Source organism: Lithobates pipiens, unplaced genomic scaffold, assembly GCF_037356315.1.
Source record: "Lithobates pipiens isolate NorthernLeopardFrog02 unplaced genomic scaffold, aLitPip1_a1.2 Scaffold_157, whole genome shotgun sequence".
In the NCBI taxonomy this organism is placed as follows: domain Eukaryota; kingdom Metazoa; phylum Chordata; class Amphibia; order Anura; family Ranidae; genus Lithobates; species Lithobates pipiens.
Genome location: NW_027507746.1, coordinates 1491718 through 1511505, shown reverse-complemented (window position 1 = coordinate 1511505; position 19788 = coordinate 1491718). Strand labels below are relative to the sequence as shown.

Below are 19788 nucleotides of genomic sequence, written 5' to 3'. Positions count from 1 at the left end.
TGGTCATGATGATCCCCTGTCTTCTCCCTCCAGGTTCTCTCTGCTGACAAAACCACACAAATCGGGGTCATCACACGTCTGTGGAGGGGGTTACACAAGGAAATGTTCAGCTCTAAGGACAACTATACTATCAATTTCCCGATGGACCTTCATATCTCCATGAAAGCCATGCTGATGGCCTGCGCCTTGTTCATTGTGAGTCTGATCCTGTGAACACTGCAATGTGTGTGAGGGTAGAGAGAACACTGCAATGTCGGAGATTACCTGTGCTGTATTCTCTTCCTATCTTCATGTCTTCTGCACACTTTCTGCTTGATTTGTCTGTCCTGTGTCCTCTGTACATTTCCTCTGTTTTCTGTCCTACTCAGGGGTCAAGTCCTGGGGAAAAAAGTGTGGGAACTCCCACCCAAGATCCACTCCCGCACCAAAAATAAAGAAAAAAATAGGACATCGGGGCACATCAAGGCACGGGGCACATCAGGCCATTTGGCACATCAGGGCACGGGGCACATTATGGCAGATCAGGGCACATTATGGGGCACATCAGGGCACATTATGGGGCATATAGCACATCAGCACATCAGGGCACTGGGCACATCAGGGCATGGGGCACATAACACATCAGGGCATGGGGCACATAACACATCAGGGCATAGGGCACATTAGGGCATGGGGCACATTATGGGGCACATCAGGGCACATTATGTGGCACATTGGGGCACATAGCATATCAGGGCACATTATGGGGCACATAGCACATCAGGGCACATAGCACATAAGGGCATGGGGCACATCAGGGCATGGGGCACATCAGGGTATGGGGGAAACATTGGCACATTATGGCACATTATGGCACATCATGGCACATTATGAGGCACATAGCACATCAGGGCACATAGCACATAAGGGTGCGGGGAACATCATGCCTCATGGCACATCAGGGCACAGGGCACATCAGGGCATGGGGCACATCAGGGAACATTATGGCACATTATGGGGCACATAGCACATCAGGGCATATTATGGGGCACATAGCACACAAGGGAACATCGGGGCATGGGGCACATCAGGGCATGGGGAAACGTTGGCACATGGGGGCACATTATGGCACATCAGGGCACATTATGGATCACATAGCACATCAGGGCACATTATGGCACATCAGGGCACATTATGGGGCACATAGCCCCTCAGGGCACATAGCACATAAGGGCACGGGGCACATCAGGCCACATGACACATCAGGGCATGGTGCACATTATGGGGCACAGTGGGGCACATAGGACATCAGGGCAGGGGGCACATTACGGCATGGGGCACATCAGGGCACATAATGGGGCACAGTGGAGCACATAGGACATCAGGGCAGGGGGCACATCAGGGCACAAAATGGGGGCACAGTGGGGCACATAGGACATCAGGGCAGGGGGCACATCATGGCATGGGGCACATCAGGGCACATAATGGGGCACAGTGGGGCACATAGGACATCAGGGCAGGGGGTACATTAGGGCATGGGGCACATAGCACACCAGGGGGCACATTATAGGGCACATTGTCATTTTACTAGCCAGTATGCAGAGTAGCGCAGGAAGCATTTGGCTGTAGTAAGTTCTCCCTCACTTCAAGCAGTGCTGTTCGCTCCCCGGTGGCCCCTCCTCTCTTCTCGTCTATCCCCATTGGCTTGTGACATCATCTGGGATAGACCATAGACGAGAAGAGAGGGGGGCCGCCGGCGAGCGAAAAGTGCAGTGTGAAGTGATGGAGAACTTACTACAGCCAAAGGGAACGGCGTTCCCGCTGTGAAAATAGTGCAGGGACGCCGTTCCCATGCGTTCCCGCAGGACTCGAGCCCTGGTCCTTCTGGATGTTATCTGTTTAATTTGTTGTGTATGCTTCCTGAGTAGGGATGAGCTCGATGTTCGAGTCCAACGCCGTCCGTTCGGTGAATTCAGAACTTTGTGGACCGTCGCATCATATTCGTGTGGCGCGAGCGGCCCACAATGCACTATGCCATCGCAGTGCATTGCTGGCTCATGATTGGCCAAGCATGCACTGTGACCCCGCATGCTTGGCTAATCACAGCGCCAGCAGCGAGTAGAGCCATAATAGCTCAAGGGGGTTAAGTACACACCCCACACTATAAAAGGTGGGTGTTGTGTGCCTCCAGCACAGTATACAGCTGAAGATACCCTTTATTTCTGGTGTTCTGTAATACAGGCATCTGCAACAGTTAACCACTTGCCGCCTGCCTTATAGCAGAATGACGGTGGCAAATTGGTTTCAAAATCCTGACCGGGCGCCATATGACCCGCGGCATTGCTGCCATCGTTGTTGCGGGGTGTCAGTCTGACACCCCGCAACTACGATCTCGGTAAAGAGTCTCCGACAGAGACTCTTTACGACGTCATCAGCCGTGTCCAATCACGGCTGATCACAGTGTAAATAGGAAGAGCCGTTGATCGGCTTTTCCTCACTCGCGTCTGTCAGACGCGAGTAGAGAGCCGATTGGCTGCTCCTCTGACAGGGGGGTCTGTGCTGATCAATTATCAGCACAGCCCCACCCCCGAGGATGCCCACACTGGACCACCAGGGATGCCACCAAACCACCAGGGATGCCCAGCACCAGGTATGCCACCCTAGACCACCAGGGATGCCAGTCACTGCCCACAATGGATGCCAATCGGGACCCACAATGGATGCCAATCAGTGCCCACAATGGGCATCACTAATTGGCATGGATTATTGTTTGGCACTGATTGGCATCCATCAGTATAATATAATACAATACAATGCCCCCTATCAGTGTCTATCCATGCCACCTATCAGTGCCTATCCATGCTCATCCATGCTGCCTATCCATGCCCATCTGTGCCACCTATCCATGCCCATCCATGCCACCTATCCATGCCAATCCATGCCAGCTATCAATGCCAATTTGTGCCACCTATCAGTGTCCATCTGTGTCGCCCATCAGTGCCACCTATCAGTGCCGCCTATTAGTGCCTATCAATGCCACTTCATCAGTGCCACTTCATTGGTGCCACCTCATCGGTGCCCATCAGTGCCGCCTTATCAGTGTCTGTCAGTTCAGCCCCATCCGTACCCATCAGTGAAAGAGAAAACTTACTTATTTACAAAGTTTTGAAACTGAAACAAAAAAAATGTTTTTATTTTTTTTTCAAAATATTCGGTCTTTTTTTATTTGTTTAGCAAAAAATAAAAACCATAGAGGTGATCAAATACCCCCAAAAGAAAGCTCTAGTGTAGCATGACCGTGCAATTGTCATTCAAAGTGCGACAGCGCTGAAAGCTCAAAATTGGTCTGGGCAGGAAGGTGTTCAAGTGCCCAGTATTGAAGTGGTTAAAGTGGCTGTTGTGTGCCTCCAGCACAGTATACACGTGAAGATACCCCTTATTGCTGGTGTTGTTCTGTTTCTGTAATGCAGGCAGGCAGCTGTAGCAGTTACAGTCGGTGTACTGTGTCATCTGCTCAGTGTACACCTAAAGCTACCCAATTGCTGGTTTTCCCATCTCCCTGCAGGCCATTACCATGTGGGGAAGGCCAACAAAGAGAGGCAGACAGTCACGAGCCAATAAAAGAGGGCAAGCAGGCTCTGTGTCTAGAGACAACAGTGTTGGTCATGGATGCGGTGCATCGTCATCAGCACGTGGCCATGGGACACGCTTGTCCTTATTTTCGGCAGCTGGACGTGTTGAGCCGCATCATGCCGAAGACTTGGTAGAGTGGATGACCAAGCCCTCTTCATCCTCCTCATCCTCTCTCACCCAGGGTCAGGGTACCAGAAAAGCAGCTGCCAACGCATCCTCTTCCCTTGTCTCAATGTCATCTGTCACTCTTTCCCTAGACCCACCATGTCCTCCTGAGGAGTCCCCCGAAATGTTTGACCACAGTGTTGGGTACATGCTCCAGGAGGATGCCCAGCGTTTTGAAGGTTCTGATGATGATACTCAGCTAGAGGAAGGCAGAAGGGTGAGCGCAGAGAGAGGGGATGCTCAAGAAGGACAGCAATCTGGCAGTCATTTTCCATCAGCTGCAGCATACTGCCAGGTTTGCTCCAGTGATGAAGAGGGAGGGGATGATGAGGTCACTGACTCCACATGGGTGCCTGATAGGAGAGAGGAGGAGGAGGAGGAAGCACATCTCCAACGAGGCAGAATGCCCTCTGGGGGTCAGCTTAGGGGCAGCACACTGACTGAATCACACCGCAGAGCTCTGCCTATGCAGGGCACTGCCTCTGCCGTTATTCCAAAAGTTCTTTGGTGTGGGCCTTTTTTGAGACGAGTGCATCAGATTGCACCGCTGCTATCTGCAACATATGTCTCAAGCATATCTCGTGTGGCCAAAACATCAGCCGCTTGGGCACCACATGCTTGACCAGACATATGTTGACCTGCCATGCAGCTCGTTGGCAAGCGTACCTCAAAGACCCACACCAAAGAACAAAGCGGACCTCTCCTTGCTCCTCATCAGCTGGGATCTCCAACCCCACTAGACCTTCAGTCCTCTGAAACCTGCACTGAGAGGAATGAAGGTGTAGAATTAGGTGTGTCACAGCAAAGTACTTGCGGGCACTCTGCTAGCAGTACACCGACGTCCGATTGTACCAGGCAAATTTCCCTGCCCCAGCTGCTGGACCGCCAAAAGAAGTTCACTCCCAGTCATCCACATGCCCAGCGGTTGAATGCTAGCTTGGCTAAATTGCTAGCACTTCAGCTGCTGTCTTTTCAGTTGGTAGACTCAGCCCCCTTCCGTGAGTTTGTGCAGTTCCTCAGTGGCAGGTCCTCAAACCCCACTTTTTCTCACGGAAGGCCATTCCGGCTCTCTACCGGCATGTGGAGGGCAATGTCCATGCCTCGCTGGACAGGGCGGTCAGTGATAAGGTGAATATTACTGCTAACTCATGGTCCAGCAGGCAAGGACAGGGATGTTACCTATCTTTCACTGCCCATTTGGTCACTATTCTGACAGCTGGGAAGGATGCAGGACAAGGTGCAGTAGTGTTGGAGGTTGTTCCGCCACCATGCCTCCAAAATGCTACTACTGGTTGTGAAACACCTCTCTCCTCCCCCCCTCCTCTTCATCTTCCTCCATGGCCTCTTCCAGTGCTTTGTTCTCGGAACCAGCGGTGCTCCGTAGGCATTCAAGGGGCTATGCAAGTACGCAGGTAAAAAGATGCCATGCCGTGCTTGCTCTAGTTTGTTTGGGGGACAGGAGCCACACTTGGGCAGATATTTTGTCAGCTCTGCAGGGGCAGGCCGAGAGGTGGTTGACGCCATGCCAGCTTAAGCCAGGAATGGTGGTTTGCGACAATGGCACCAACCTCCTCACCACCCTCTGACATAGACAACTGACCCATGTGCCCTGTGTGGCTCACGTCCTTAACCTGGTGGTGCAGTGGTTCTTGGGCAGGTACCCGGGCTTACAGGATGTCCTGAGGCAGGCCAGGAATGTTTGTGCGCATTTTCGCCGATCATTTAATGCCAGTGCTCAGCTGGCTGAGCTCCAAAAGGAGTTGAACCTGCCCAAGAACCGCCTTTATATGTGACATGCCCACCAGGTGGAACTCAACATTGGTCATGCTGCAGCAGCTGAACACGCAGCAGAGGGCCATCAATGAGTACCTGTGCGACTACGGCACCAGGACATGATCAGGGATGCATGCACTGTCCTGTCACCATTTGAGGAGGCCACGAGGATTGTGAGCAGTGACAGTGCATGCATCAGTGACACTGTACCTCTTGTCCACCTGTTGGAGCATACGCTGCGTGGAATAATGAACAGGGCACTTGAGGCAGAACAGAGGCAGGAAGAGGACTTCCTTGCCTCTCAAGGCCCCCTTTATCCAGACAGTGTTCCTGCTGTCCCACCCATAATGCAGGAAGATGATGAGAAGGAGGCTTGTGTCAGCATGGAGGTGGAGCCTAGCACTCAGCAGCAGCAGTCTTTTATGGATGATTTACAGTTCTAAGAAACCCATGGACTTGTACATGGCTGGGAGGAGGTGGCTGCGGATCATGTTGTCCTTAGTGACACAGAGGACTCCGGACCGAATGCCTCAGCTAACCTACGCTGCATGGCCTCCCTGATCCTGCAAAGCCTGCGGAAGGTTCCTCGTATTCTTCAGATCAAGGCGATTACTGGCTGGCCACTCTCCTTGATCCACGGTACAAGGGTAAGGTTGCAGACCTTATCTTGCCGTCGCAGAGGGAACAGAGGATGAGACATCTCCGGGAGGCCTTGCAGAAAGGTCTGTTCAACACGTTCCCAGAGACTGGGAGGTTACAAATGTGTTGCTGAGGTTTCGGTCAGTCACAGAAGGATCGGTGGAGAAGGTGGCCGCCTGACCGATGCAGTCAGACAATTTTTTAGTCCGCAGCCCCAAGGTATGATCGGTTCCAGCAACCATCACCAGCGTCTGATTTACATGGTGCAGGAATGCCTAGGGGCAAGGTCAGACTTGTACACCTCTCCCACCCAAAATCCTCTGGCTTACTGGGTCTTGAGGATGGATCACTGGCCAGAGCTTGCACAGTATGCAATTGAGCTACTGGCCTGTCCTGCATCCAGCGTTCTTTCGGAACGCACCTTCAGTGCTGCTGGAGGCTTTGTAACCGATCACAGGGTGCGCCTGTCCACCGACTGGGTTGATCGACTGACCTTCATAAAGATGAATTAGTCTTGGATCACCACCAGCTACCAAGCACCTGAAGCTGATGTAACCAAATAATTTTTTTTGAAATGTCACATCCCTTCAAGACTGCCTATGCTGATGCTGAGTTACTGTCCTGTTATGTTGACTGACTATCCTCTTCCTCCTCAATGATCCTGCTGATAGCTTGGAAGAACATTTTTGGTTCTGGGTGACGCCACCAGTGGCTAAGGCTGAATTTTTCAGCCCCTGTTTAACAGTGGCTTGTAATTACAATTTTTGATGCAATGCTTTGCAGCAGGGCTCATTCATGCACTCCAACTAGAGTATATGGGAGAGGTTGCAGTGTCGTGGCACCATCACCAGTGCCTAAGGCCCAATTTTTCAGCCCCTGTTTAACAGGGGCATGTAATTACAATTCTTGATATAATATTTCACAGCAGGGCCCATTCCTGTGCCCACCGAGAGTAAATGTGAGGACTTATAGGGTTGTGGCACCAGCACCACCACCACCACCACCACCAAAGGCCCAATTTTTCTACCACTCTTCAACAATGGCATGTAATTACAATTCTTGAAATAATCGTTCACAGCAGGGCACTCTAGCGCCCAACAAGAGTCACTCTGAGGGCTTACAATGTTGTGGCAACACCAACACCTTAGGCACCCATTTCTGCAGAGCATATAGGGCAGGCCTCTACTTTCAAACATACAACTTACAAACGTCTCCTACTTGCAAATGGAAGAAGACAACAGGAAGTGAGATGAAAAAAGACGGATGGCCCAAAAAAATTATACAGGGGTGATAACCCTTCCCTATGTTTTCCAAAAAGCTTAAAAATTGATTTTTTGATTGGAGCTACACTTTAAAAATGTACCAGGTCAAAATTACAAGCATATTCTACTTAACACAACAAACCTACACAGTCCCTGTCTTGTTTGCACCGCCTGTATACTGCTGTTCTGAGTATATAGAGCCTGGGGGCCCCACGCCTTTCCTTTTCCTCGGCCTCACCAGCATGTAATAGCTTATATACTACCATCTGTCTGTGAGCTGTTATAGCATATTCCATTAGTAGGGCTCTCCGGGTATAACAAAGAGAACTAAAATATCCAGTAAATAAAATTATAAGTGAACTTTTTAACTTAGAGCGTATTTATATGTACCATGTAGCTTGCTATATGCAGCTTCTACCACCAAGAATCTTAGGTCTGAATCTCAAGTTTATTTAGTAGGTTAATGCTCTATCCAAATCTCCCAATAGGTGTTAAATTTGGGCATAATATTTGCTTTAATGGCAAAGAATTTTTCGTAGCTATACTGTGTTTGAACTCTTTGGATGACTTCTGAGATTAGGGGCCTATCTTTGGATTTCCATTTAGCTGTTATGGTTAGCTTCGCTGCTATCAATATATGCTTTACTAGAGCTCTATGTTTTTTTGGGAGAAGATTAATCCCTATTAGCCCTTGTACACACGGTCGGAGATTCCGACGGAATGTGTCCGATCGGACCGTTTTGTCGGATATTCCGACTGTGTGTCGTCTCCATCGGACTGTTTCCTTCTGAGTATCCAACGGACCAAGTTTTCCAACTTGTTGGTAAAATTTTCCGACAAAATGCTCCGATTGGACATACTCCGATCATGTGTAGAGGACTCCGATCGGACAAAGTGCCACGCATGCTCAGATCAAATTCCTACATCAAAATTATTGGCTACTTGCAAGGTCAGAGTATAAAACAGTTAAGTGAAGGTACAGGTATAAAAATATATAACAATAACAATAAATGTAGTACAGGAATATAACAAGGATTATGGTTAAATGAATAATAGAAAAGAATCTGTAAATTTGCACATTGTTGTATTATTGACTATATACAAGTGGTAGAAGTGGGAATAATAAAAATCGTTTGTAAACAAAAAAATTATTGGCTACTAGCCTGAACATAGTCCCGTCGTAACGAAATAACGTCATCACGTTCTGAATGATCAGATTTTCCGACAACTTCGTCCGACCGTGTGTATGCAACAGTTTCGGACAAAAAGGGATGAGTTCGGTGTTCGACTCGAACATTGGCCGTTCGTCTGTTCGGCGAATTCAGAACTTTGTGGACATGATTAGCCAAGCATGCACTGTGACCCCACATGCTTGGCCAATCATAGCACCGGCAGCGAGGAGAGCCATAATTGGCCACAGGCCACAGTGTGTTCTTTTCTCAGGCATCTTAAAGTTAAAGTGGTGCTGTGTGCATCCAGCACAGTATACACCTGTATCTACCCTTTATTGCTGTTTTTCTCTAATTAAGGCATCTGCAGGAGTTAGTGGGTGTTGTGTGCCTCCAGCACAGTATACACCTGTATCTACCCTTTATTGTTGGTGTTCTCTAATACAGGCATCTGCAGGAGTTAAAGTGGGTGTTGTGTGCCTCAAGCACAGTATACACCTGAAGATACTCCTTATTGCTGGTGTTGTCTGTTGCATATCTTGCATATTAGCCTTTAAAATTAGAACTTTTGATTTCGAACTTTCAAGTCCCATAGACTTTAATAGGGTTCTAAAGTTCGTACAAATTTTTGGTCCGTTCAAAGGTTCTGATGCAAACCGAACCGGGGGTTGTTCGGCTCATCCCTAATCCCTATACTGAGGATGGCTAGTTGGGGTGTGGGAATCATTATTATACCTGTTACCTTATTCAACATGGTGATAACTTCTTTCCAAAAGTTTTAGAGTACTGTGCATTTCCATAAGATATGTAGGATGCCACCTCTTTCTCCACATTCCCTCCAACACTCAGGGTAGGAGTCTGGGTATATCTGCGCCAGCCTTACTGGAGTTAAATAGGTTCTGTATATCACTTTAAGGATTAGTTCCCAATGGTTAGCACAGTGGGAGTATTGGAAATGGGATTGTAAAGCTTTCTGCCAGTCCTGTTGTGTGAATGTAGCTCCCAATTCCCTTTCCCAATTCTGCATGTTATAGGTTTTCTGAAAACTACCACTGTATTGTAGCTTGTAAAACCAAGACAGTCCTTTTGTACCATCACGGTCCGACTTCAAGCGTGTCCAGGATTCAATGTATATTGTAAGGCATATTTTGAATATAGGAGAAAGAGGTGGGTTGGGGATGCTTATTAACTAGTTCTTTGTAGGTTTGGATTCCTTTCCTTGTCCACTGATGCCTATTTAGGTTTGGTATAATATGTTCATAGACTTGCAGAGGCATGTCTGTACATTTATCTGTAATGTCTTTAGGTACTATGTTATGTAGATGATTCCACGCTTCCAGTGTGGCATCTATAGAGGGAAAGGGATTATGTGTTAGTGCCTTGCGGTTCAAGCTCGACAGGAGCAACGCTGACAAATCTTTGTTGCCCACCACACCCTTCTCGATCCCGACCCACAGTTTGTCTGAGTTGGATTCCACCCATGCCTTAGACTGATCTAGACGTGCTGCATAGTAGTAGTTTTTAAGGTTGGGAAAATTAGCTCTGCCATTCGATTTGTGTTTCAGCAATAGGGATGAGCTTCGAGTTTGAGGCGAAATCATGTTCGACTTGAACATTGCCTGTTCAGCGAACAGTGAACAATTTGGGCTGTTCGCGGCAAATTCGAAAAGCCGGAACACCCTATACAAGTCTATGGGAGAAATCTAAAGTGCTAATTTTAAAGGCTAATATGCAAGTTATTGTCCTAAAAAGTGTTTGGGGACCCGGGTCCTGCCCCAGGGGACATGGATCAATGCAAAAAAAAGTTTTAAAAACTGAGGTTTTTTCGGGAGCAGTGATTTTAATAATGCTTAAAGTGAAACAATAAAAGTGTAATATTCCTTTAAATTTCGTACCTGGGGGGGTGTCTATAGTATGCCTGTGAAGGGGCGCATGCTTAGAACTGTCCCTGCACAAAGTGAAATTTCTGCAGGAAAAACAGTCTTTTAAAATCACTCGTGGCTATAATGAATTGTCGGGCTTCCGTAATACAGAGAACACTCAATGAGTGTTCTCTGTATTACGGGAGCCGACAATTCATTCATTGATAAAAAAATAAATAAAAAAAAGCGTGGGGTTCCCCCAAATTCAATTACCAGGCCCTTCAGGTCTGGTATGGATTTTAAGGGGAACTCCACATCAAATTAAAAAAAATTGACATGGGTCCCCCTAAAAATCCATACCAGACCCTTTATCCGAGCACGCAACCTGGCAGGCCGCAGGAAAAGAAGGGGGGACGAGAGAGCACCCCCCTCTTGAACCGTACAAGGCCACATGCCCTCAACATTGGGAGAATGCTTTGGGGGTCTGTGACCCCTCAAAGCACCATGCCCCCATGTTGATGAGGACAAGGGCCTCATCCCTACAACCCTGGCCGGTGGTTGTGGGGGTCTGCGGGCGGGGAACTTATCAGAATCTGGAAGCCCCCTTTAACAAGGGGACCCCCAGATCCCCCCCGTTTGAAATGGTAAGGGGGTACCCCTACCATTTCACAAAGAAAGTGTAAAAAATTGTTAAATAAGACAAACACTCTTTTGAAAAATTCCTTTATTAAAAATAAAAAAAATAAAAAAAAGATTTCAGCGGTGGTAATCCACTCTTGCTATCCAGCGACGGATGATCATCTCTCCGGGGTCCAGCGATGGCTGATCTGATCCAGTGATGGGTGATTTTCAGTCCAGCGCAGTCCATGCATCCATCTTCTGTCTCCACTGAGGAGACACTGCGGGGATCCCGGCGCCTGACGTTTCTTATATTAGGAGGTCGGGGCCACCCGTCACCTGACCCCACCCCCTCTGACGCTAGTGAGGGAAGCCAGGGCTTCCCCAATGACGTATGGGTGACCCCGCCCCCTCTGATGTAACAAAAACCTGCGTCACAGACCCCCAAAGCATCCTCCCAATGTTGAGGGCATGTGGCCTGGTACGGTTCAGGAGGGAGGGGGGCCGCTCTCTCGTCCCTCCCTCTTTTCCTGCAGCCTGCCAGGTTGCGTGCTCGGATAAAGGGTCTGGTATGGATTTTTAGGGGGACCCCACGTCAATTTTTTTTTTTAATTTGATGCGGGGTTCCCCTTAATATCTATACCAGACCTGAAGGGCCTGGTAATTGAATTTGGGGGAACGCTATGTTTTTAAAAAAAAAAAAAAATTATCAATGAAAGAATTGTCGGCTCCCGTAATACAGAGAACACTCATTGAGTGTTCTCTGTATTATGGGAGCCGACAATTCATTATAGCCACGAGTGATTTTAAATGACTTTTTTTCCTGCAGAAATTACACTTTGTGCAGTAACAGTTCTAACTTGCGCCCCTTCACAGGCATACTATAGACACCCCCCAGGTACGAAATTTAAAGGAATATTACACTTTTATTGTTTCACTTTAAGCATTATTAAAATCACTGCTCCCGAAAAAACTTTTTTTTTGCATTGATACATGTCCCCTGGGGCAGGACCCAGGTCCCTAAACACTTTTTAGGATAATAACTTGCATATTAGCCTTTAAAATTAGCACTTGAGATTTTGAACGTTCGAGTCCCATAGACTTCAATGGGGTTCTAAAGTTTGTATGAATTTCTGGTCCGTTGGAAAGTTCTGGTGCAAACCGAACTGGGGGGGTGTTCGGCTCATCCCTACTCCTGAGTCTTCTGTCTTTTGTCTTTCACATACATGCTACCTGTCCTTTATCTTCTGAGTGCTTCCTGTGTGTAGGGTGACCACATTCCAAACTGCCATTCAGGGACAATTTTGCCAAGGATGGGGGGGGGGGGGGGGTGTTGAATGTAGTCTCGGAGTTGACAGGGATTTCATGGGCGAGTGATTTGTCAGGTGAATGGCTGGTCTTAGCACTTGTATCATCCCTACACCATGCTTGATGATCACATCATATTATTTCTAGTACTACATTGTAATATATAATGAAATAGTTCAACTCGCTATAATGCAGAATCAGTGGGAACCCTGAGCTTGTCACTTGCCACCAGATGCAGCGTGCCATCGTCGCCTGCCACTAGATGCAGCGTGTCACTTGCCACGTGGAAGTGCGGCCCAGAGACCTGTTTTACAGCATGGTGGAGTGGGCTCAGAGAAGATAGAGGAGGTGAGTGGCAGTGGCTTCGCTAGGGTTGGTGTCACCCCACCAATGCCATAAAACATGGTTTCACCCCCTGCCAAATAAAGTCCCCCCCCTCAGTACAGACCCCCCTTCATTCAGTATAGACCCCCCTCCTTCAGTACAGATCCCCCTCCCTCAGTACAGACTCCCTTCCCTCAGTAAAGACCCTCCTCCCCCAATATATACAGACTCCCCCTCGGTACAGACCCCCCTCCCTCAGTATAGATCCCCCTTCCTCAGTATAGACCCCCTTCCTCAGTATAGACCCCCCCAATAAGTACAGACCCCCCACGCTCAATACAGACCCCCCATGCTCAGTACAGACTCCCCACTCAGTACAGACCCCCCCACTCAGTACAGACCCCCCCACTCAGTACAGACCCCCCTGCTCAGTACAGACCCCCGCTCAGTACAGACCACCCCGCTAAGTACAGACCACCTTAATATCAGTCGGGGGGCAGTCTCAGCTTCCCTCAGCTCGGGCAGGCTTGGCTGTGCTCAGGTGGAGGGGCGGTCTTGGTTCCCCTTGGCTGGAGGCAGATGGAGCTGGAGTCAGAGCGAGCGCCAGCACTATCCCGGAATGAAGGTGCCCGGGACCCGGGACAGACCTGCTAATTGCGGGAATGTCCCAGGACACGTGGGCACCCTACCTGTGTGTTATTCTGTGTCCTCTGTACACTTCCTGTGTTATCTATCCTGTATCTTCTATACACTTCCTGTGTTATCTGTCCCATGTTCTCTGTACATGTCTTTTTTTTTTATAATTGTAATTTTTATTAATTTTTCAAAGCAAAAACAACACACTTGCGCATTGGAAAAATCAGTAAGCGGAGATAAATATAGAACATAGCGAACACATTAGTTACAGAAGACAGAGAAAAATGTCCACATATGCAGACACAAGGGTGAACTGCATAACCATGTCTTGTACAATGAATAACATATAGTTTATGTAAATCAAAACCAACAATTCTGTTCAACAAGAGGCCGGCGGCCAGAAAAAGACAAAACAACCGAACATTCACATGGTCATCATAGTGAGTCCCCGATGGGGGGATAAGTAACCCTGAGGATTAGGTAGGGAAAGGTGGGGGTGGTAGCCATCAATAAAGTGGCACGATCGGCAACTGCAGTCAGATGGATGTACAGGTAGAGGGGGGGGGGGGGGGGGGGCGTATTCCGACCGATCCCAGGGTTCCCACACTTTATCAAACTGGGGAACCAAATCATGCACCGAGGCCATCAGATACTCCATTCTCCGAATTTCGGACACTAGTTGGAGAAATCTAGGCCAGGGGGGAGTTGCTCCGGACAGCCATCACAGCGGCATAAGCCTCTTAGCAGCAAGTAAAATATAGGAGACCAGCCGATTGGTATTTTTAGGTATGCCTGGAATAGGGAGACCCAGCAAACAATGTAAGGGATCGATCGGGAGGGACACCCCCGTCACCTCCACCACCAACAACCCCACCGCTATCCAGAAAGGCCATATCAAGGGGCATTTCCAGAAAATATGAAACAGTGACCCAACGTCAAGTCCACATTGCCAACAGCATGGCGAGACTGAGGAATCGTATTTGTGGATGACATCGGGGGTATCTGTACATGTCTTGATTTATCTGTTCTGTGTCCTCTGTACACTTCTTATATTAGCTGTCCTGGGTCCTCTGTACACTTCCTGTGTTATCTGTCCCGTGTCCTCTGTACACTTTCTGTGTTATCTGTCCCATGTCCTCTGTACACTTCCTGTGTTATCTGTCCCGTGTCCTCTGTACACTTCCTGTGTTATCTGTCCCATGTCCTCTGTACACTTCCTGTGTTATCTGTCCCATGTCTAATGTACACTTCCTCTATTATCTGTCCCATGTCTAATGTACACTTCCTTTGTGATCTATCCCGTGTCTAATGTATGCTTCCTGTGTTCTCTTTCCCATGTGCTCTGTACACTTCCTGTGTTTTCTTTCCCGTGTCCTCTGTACACTTCCTGTGTTATCTGTCCCCTGTACTCTGTACACTTTCTGTGTTATCTGTCCCGTGTCTTATGTACACTTCCTGTGTTATCTGTCCTGTGTCCTCTGTACACTTCCTCTGTTATCTGTCCCGTGTCCTCTGTACACTTTCTGTGTTATCTGTCCCGTGTCCTCTGTACACTTTCTGTGTTATCTGTCCCGTGTCCTCTGTATACTTCCTGTGTTATCTGTCCCGTGTCCTCGGTACACTTCCTCTATTATCTGTCCCGTGTCCTCTGTACACTTCCTGTGTTATCTGTCCAGTGTCCTCTGTACACTTCCTGTGTTATCTGTCCCGTGTCCTCTGTACACTTCCTGTGTTATCTGCCCCTTGTCTAATGTACACTTCCTGTGTTATCTGCCCCTTGTCTAATGTACACTTCCTAAATAGAGAAGTGAATAAAAAATAACACAAATTAACCCACATAGTCCGATTAGTGGAGAACACCAGAAGTAGTCACACTGTCATGTGATGAAATATGGCGACTCTCCATACATAATATAATGGAAAGCCAAAGATGGGCAATGTGTAGCAACAGTTCCCTAACGGCAGCCGGGAAGGAGGTGACAACTGGTAATAATGTGGTCGGTCCCACCTCCCTCCTTCTATCCACCAATGTGTGTGTCTTACCAGAGCTGGAAAAACTTGGTAGGAACCCAATCAAATGGGCCTAACCCTTCCCTGTTCCACCAATATTTAGAAAAAAAAATTTTTTTTAGTTCAGATGCCCCTTTCTATCATGTTGGAAGTCATGGAGCATTTATTTGGGGTGACCAGAACTCTTTTTTTTGTCTTTCAGGACCTTCTAAATGAAGAGCGCCAGCAACAGTCCCAAACTGCGAGCCACCAATGACTGGAGGATATGCCAGCCAATCCGCAGACTCGTCTCTTCCAAAAGATCATACGTGTTCTGTACATGTCAAACATAGAATGAACAGGCTGTATGAAGATCCTCTGCTTTTAATTTTCTTAAGGCTGGGTTCACACTTATGCAAATTGGATGTGGGTTTCCTGTCATCCAATTCGCACAGCAGGAGATTGTGATAGGCTCTCTGTGGACGCGGTTCACACCTTTCCACAGCTGCTCCAATGCGAATCACGCAGGAGTCCTAATTATGAAAAAAAATAGGAAAAAGGAGGTGGAGTTAAGGGTATATGATTATTTTATACTGTACATCACATGGCAAAGGATCCCCAGAGCTCTGTGTCTTAGCTAAAGAGATCACATTTATTGTGTAAATAATGTTCGTTTGCTTCAGCACAGCTGAGAGGGATGGAAGGCTTACAGGTGAAAAGGAGACTAGAGCGCCACCTGCTGCTATAAAATAAAACCAAAATTATTCACCCACAATGTGTTATATTGATCTGATTGATGAAGAAGATATACGTATATGTAGAGTTTATATGGCTACAAATGTAGATTATTAATAGTTCTGATCAGAATAAAAAATGACAATCTGTAAAATTGTAGCTCCACATGATGGAAAGAAAAGCTTATTCTTGTTGTTGTTCTTGTTGTCCTTTGTCCTGCAGTGTGTGCATACCAGGGACCCGGACACAGGGGGTGGGGGTCCACATTGCCAGAGAATTTTTTTTTGTAATATGTAGAGAACGATAAGAGCATAAAAAAAAGGGTCTCTCTGGGCGTGCGTGCCAGAGAATGGTGTAGCCGTTCTATTGGTCAGTGAAACCACCCATCATAAAAAAACTCCTGCAGTGCCTCCACCTTTCTCTATCCCCTCTCCTGCAGTGCTCCCATTCTTCTCTCTCCCCTCCCCTGCAGTGGCCAATTCTTCTCCCCCCTCCCCTGCAGTGTTCCATTCTTCTCTCCCCCTCCCCTGCAGTGCCCCATTCTTCTCTCCCCTCCTGCAGTGCCCCATTCTTCTCTCCCCCTACCCTGCAGTGCCCCATTCTTCTCTCCCCCCTCCGCTGCAGTGCCCCATTCTTCTCTCTCCCCTCCCCTGCAGTGGCCCATTCTTCTCTCTCCCCTCCCCTGCAGTGCCCCATTATTCTCTCTCCCCTCCCCTGCAGTGCCCCATTCTTTTCTTCCCCTCCCCTACAGTGCCCTATTCTTTTCTTCCCATCCCCTGCAGTGCCCCATTTTTCTTTCCCCTCCGCTGCAGTGCCCCATTCTTCTCTCTCCCCTCCCCTGCAGTGCCCCATTCTTCTCTCTCCCCTCCCCTGCAGTGGCCAATTCTTCTCCCCCCCTCCGCTGCAGTGCCCCATTCTTCTCTCTCCCCTCCCCTGCAGTGGCCAATTCTTCTCTCTCCCCTCTCCTGCAGTGCCTTCATCTTTATCTCTCTCCCCTTCTGTAGTGCCTTCAACCCTCTCTCACCCCTCTCCTGCAGTGCACCTATCCCGCTCACACTCCTCCCCTGCAGTGCCTCCACCCTTCTCTCTCCCCTCCCCTGCAGTGCCCCATTCTTCTCTCTCCCCTCTCCTACAGTGCCTTCATCTTTATCTCTCTCCCCTTCTGCAGTGCCTTCAACCCTCTCTCACCCCTCTCCTGCAGTGCACCTATCCCGCTCACACTCCTCCCCTGCAGTGCCTCCACCCTTCTCTCTCCCCTCCCCTGCAGTGCCCCATTCTTCTCTCTCCCCTCTCCTGCAGTGCCTTCATCTTTATCTCTCTCCCCTTCTGCAGTGCCTTCAACCCTCTCTCACCCCTCTCCTGCAGTGTACCTATCCTGCTCACACTCCTCCCCTGCAGTGCCTCCATCCTTCTCACTCCCCTCCACTGCAGTGCCCCCATCCTTCTCTCTCCCTTCCCCTGCATGGCACATATCCTTCTCTCTCCTCTCCCCTGCAGTGCCTCCATCCTTCTCTCTCCCCTCCCCTGCATTGCACGTATCCTTCTCTCTCCCCTCCCCTGTATTGCACGTATCCTTCTCTCTCCCCTCTCCTGCAGTGCCTCCATCCTTCTCTCTCCCCTCCCCTGCATTGCACGTATCCTTCTCTCTCCCCTCCCCTGTATTGCACATATCCTTCTCTCTCCCCTCCCCTGCAGTGCCTCCATCCTTCTCACTCCCCTCTCCTGCAGTGCCTCCATCTTTCTCTCTCTCCTCCCCTGCATCGCACGTATCCTTCTCAATCCCCTCCCCTGCATCGCACGTATCCTTCTCTCTCCCCTCCCCTGCAGTGCACCCATTGTATTCTGTTTCCTCCCCTGCAGTGCACCTATTCTACGTAGGCCTCTCTCTTTCAGTGCACACAGTGGCAGGGCAAGGTCATACAGTGAACAGGGTGAAAATTCCAAACTGCCCCCCAGGAGTCTGGAGCGGGGGTTAGAGACACATACGCTGGTTGCGGAATGTGCTTCTGCAATTATTACCTCTTACTGAGGAATGAGAAACTTGCTTTTCATTTGTGTTGAAATGATGACATCTATCATTTTAGATTTAGGCTTAGTTTACACTTGTGGTTGGGGAGGCAGTAAAAATAGGCGATTGAGCAGCACTTTTTAAACTGCCCCCCCTCCCCCAAACCCCCCCCCCCATTGTCTGTTTGGATGAAGGTGCGTATTTTTCGAACCCCCGCCATGATGCAACCTCCACCCCCACTGCCTACAGTCACGCTTGTACCTCCTTCACAATGCACCCATATTTGTGATGGGGTGCATCGTGAACAACATCTCTTGAAATACCCCAGGAAAAATTCCCCCCACAGATCCTCTCCCCAAGTCCTCCCTTCTAGCACAACCCCCCCCCCCCCCTTCCCATCCTGGGTTCATTCCTTTTGCCCCCATCACTCCAGCACAAGTCCTCTCCCCAGTTCTATCACAGATCCCCCTACCCAAATCCCCCTTCCCAGTACAGACCCTCCCCCACCCAACACAAATCCTCTCCCCTTCTAATAAGAATCTGTACTTTCCAGCTGTCCTGGTTTTATTGGGACCTTCCTGAGAACAAAATCCTGTGCATCCAATCACAATTCATTGCAGTTGCGGTCTGCAGTGGGTGCCAACTTAATGACCCCCCAAATGCAGGTCGCAAATGCAGTGTACCAGATCGCATGGTACGTACGTACCATGCCATCCTTTTCCTGTGCATTTTGTACAACGTCATGCACAACACTTGGCGTGAATTGCAAAGGAACTGGAGCCCAGTGCCACTTGGCTCCACTAAGTTGCCTGGTAGATGGGGGCACTAATATGGGCACCTGGGGACAATTACCCCGTATCTCTGGCAGAATGCCGGGGCCCCTAATGCCATGATTGTCCCCTCTGTAGCAGTTGGCATCTATTTGGTTTGGTGGGATAAGAGGATACCGTATGTAGCACCGTTCCGGCAGGAACTGCTGGAATACTTGTACATGGGCTTCCAGGTATAAATCCCCCTCCCCTTCTAGCACAAAGTTCTTCCCCAATTTTATTCCCACCACAAATCCCCACAAATCACAATTTCTATCACCCCTCCCAAGTTTTCTCTCTTAGAAGAGCTTCACCTTCTGCCCACCCCTTGTCCCTGCCCTGCACTGGAGGTCTTGTGCTGGAATTATTGCTCTTGCTGTACCGTCTATGGCGGTACACCCCATGTGTGCTGCAAACACTGTTAATATATGCGTGTGTGACCTACGTATGCGCTTGCCTTTGTGCGCATGCAGAAGGGGACAAGGGGAGCTTTACTTTTTTTTTTTTTTAAATGTAATGTTTATTTATTATTCATGATTTTTTACACTGTTCCTTTACTCTATTTATCACTTGTATTGCTTTCAAAAGGAATAGGCATGAGCTTGATGTTCCAGTCGAAGATTTGGATGTCCGTCCGTTTGTAGAACACCGAATATCATTGGGTGTTTCGCGGGAAATGACAGCTCCGTGAGATCGCAGTGCAGTGCTGTGTCATGATTGGCCAAAGCAGGCACCCAACCTGCATGCTTTGGCCAATCACAGCGCGCTCTGCTGAGAGAGCCATCATGGCTCAGGGGGACTAAGTCCACACCCCCACACTATATAATTAGGGATGAGCCCGATGTTCGAGCCAAACAGCGAACATTATGAGGCATTCGC

The 19788-nt window shown here is 48.8% G+C and overlaps 1 protein-coding gene across 1 annotated transcript in view; it reads left to right on the top strand.

Annotated features, from left to right (window-relative positions):
* Nucleotides 1-16257, top strand: part of LOC143981448 (phospholipid scramblase 3-like) — a 34084-nt gene extending 17827 nt beyond the window's left edge. The window contains exons 6-7 of the mRNA XM_077479294.1: nt 34-195; nt 15581-16257. Coding sequence (XP_077335420.1) covers nt 34-195; nt 15581-15634 — 216 coding nt within the window. The 3' untranslated portion in view covers nt 15635-16257. The remainder of the gene's footprint in view (nt 1-33; nt 196-15580) is intronic.
* The last annotated feature ends 3531 nt before the right edge of the window (nt 16258-19788 follow it).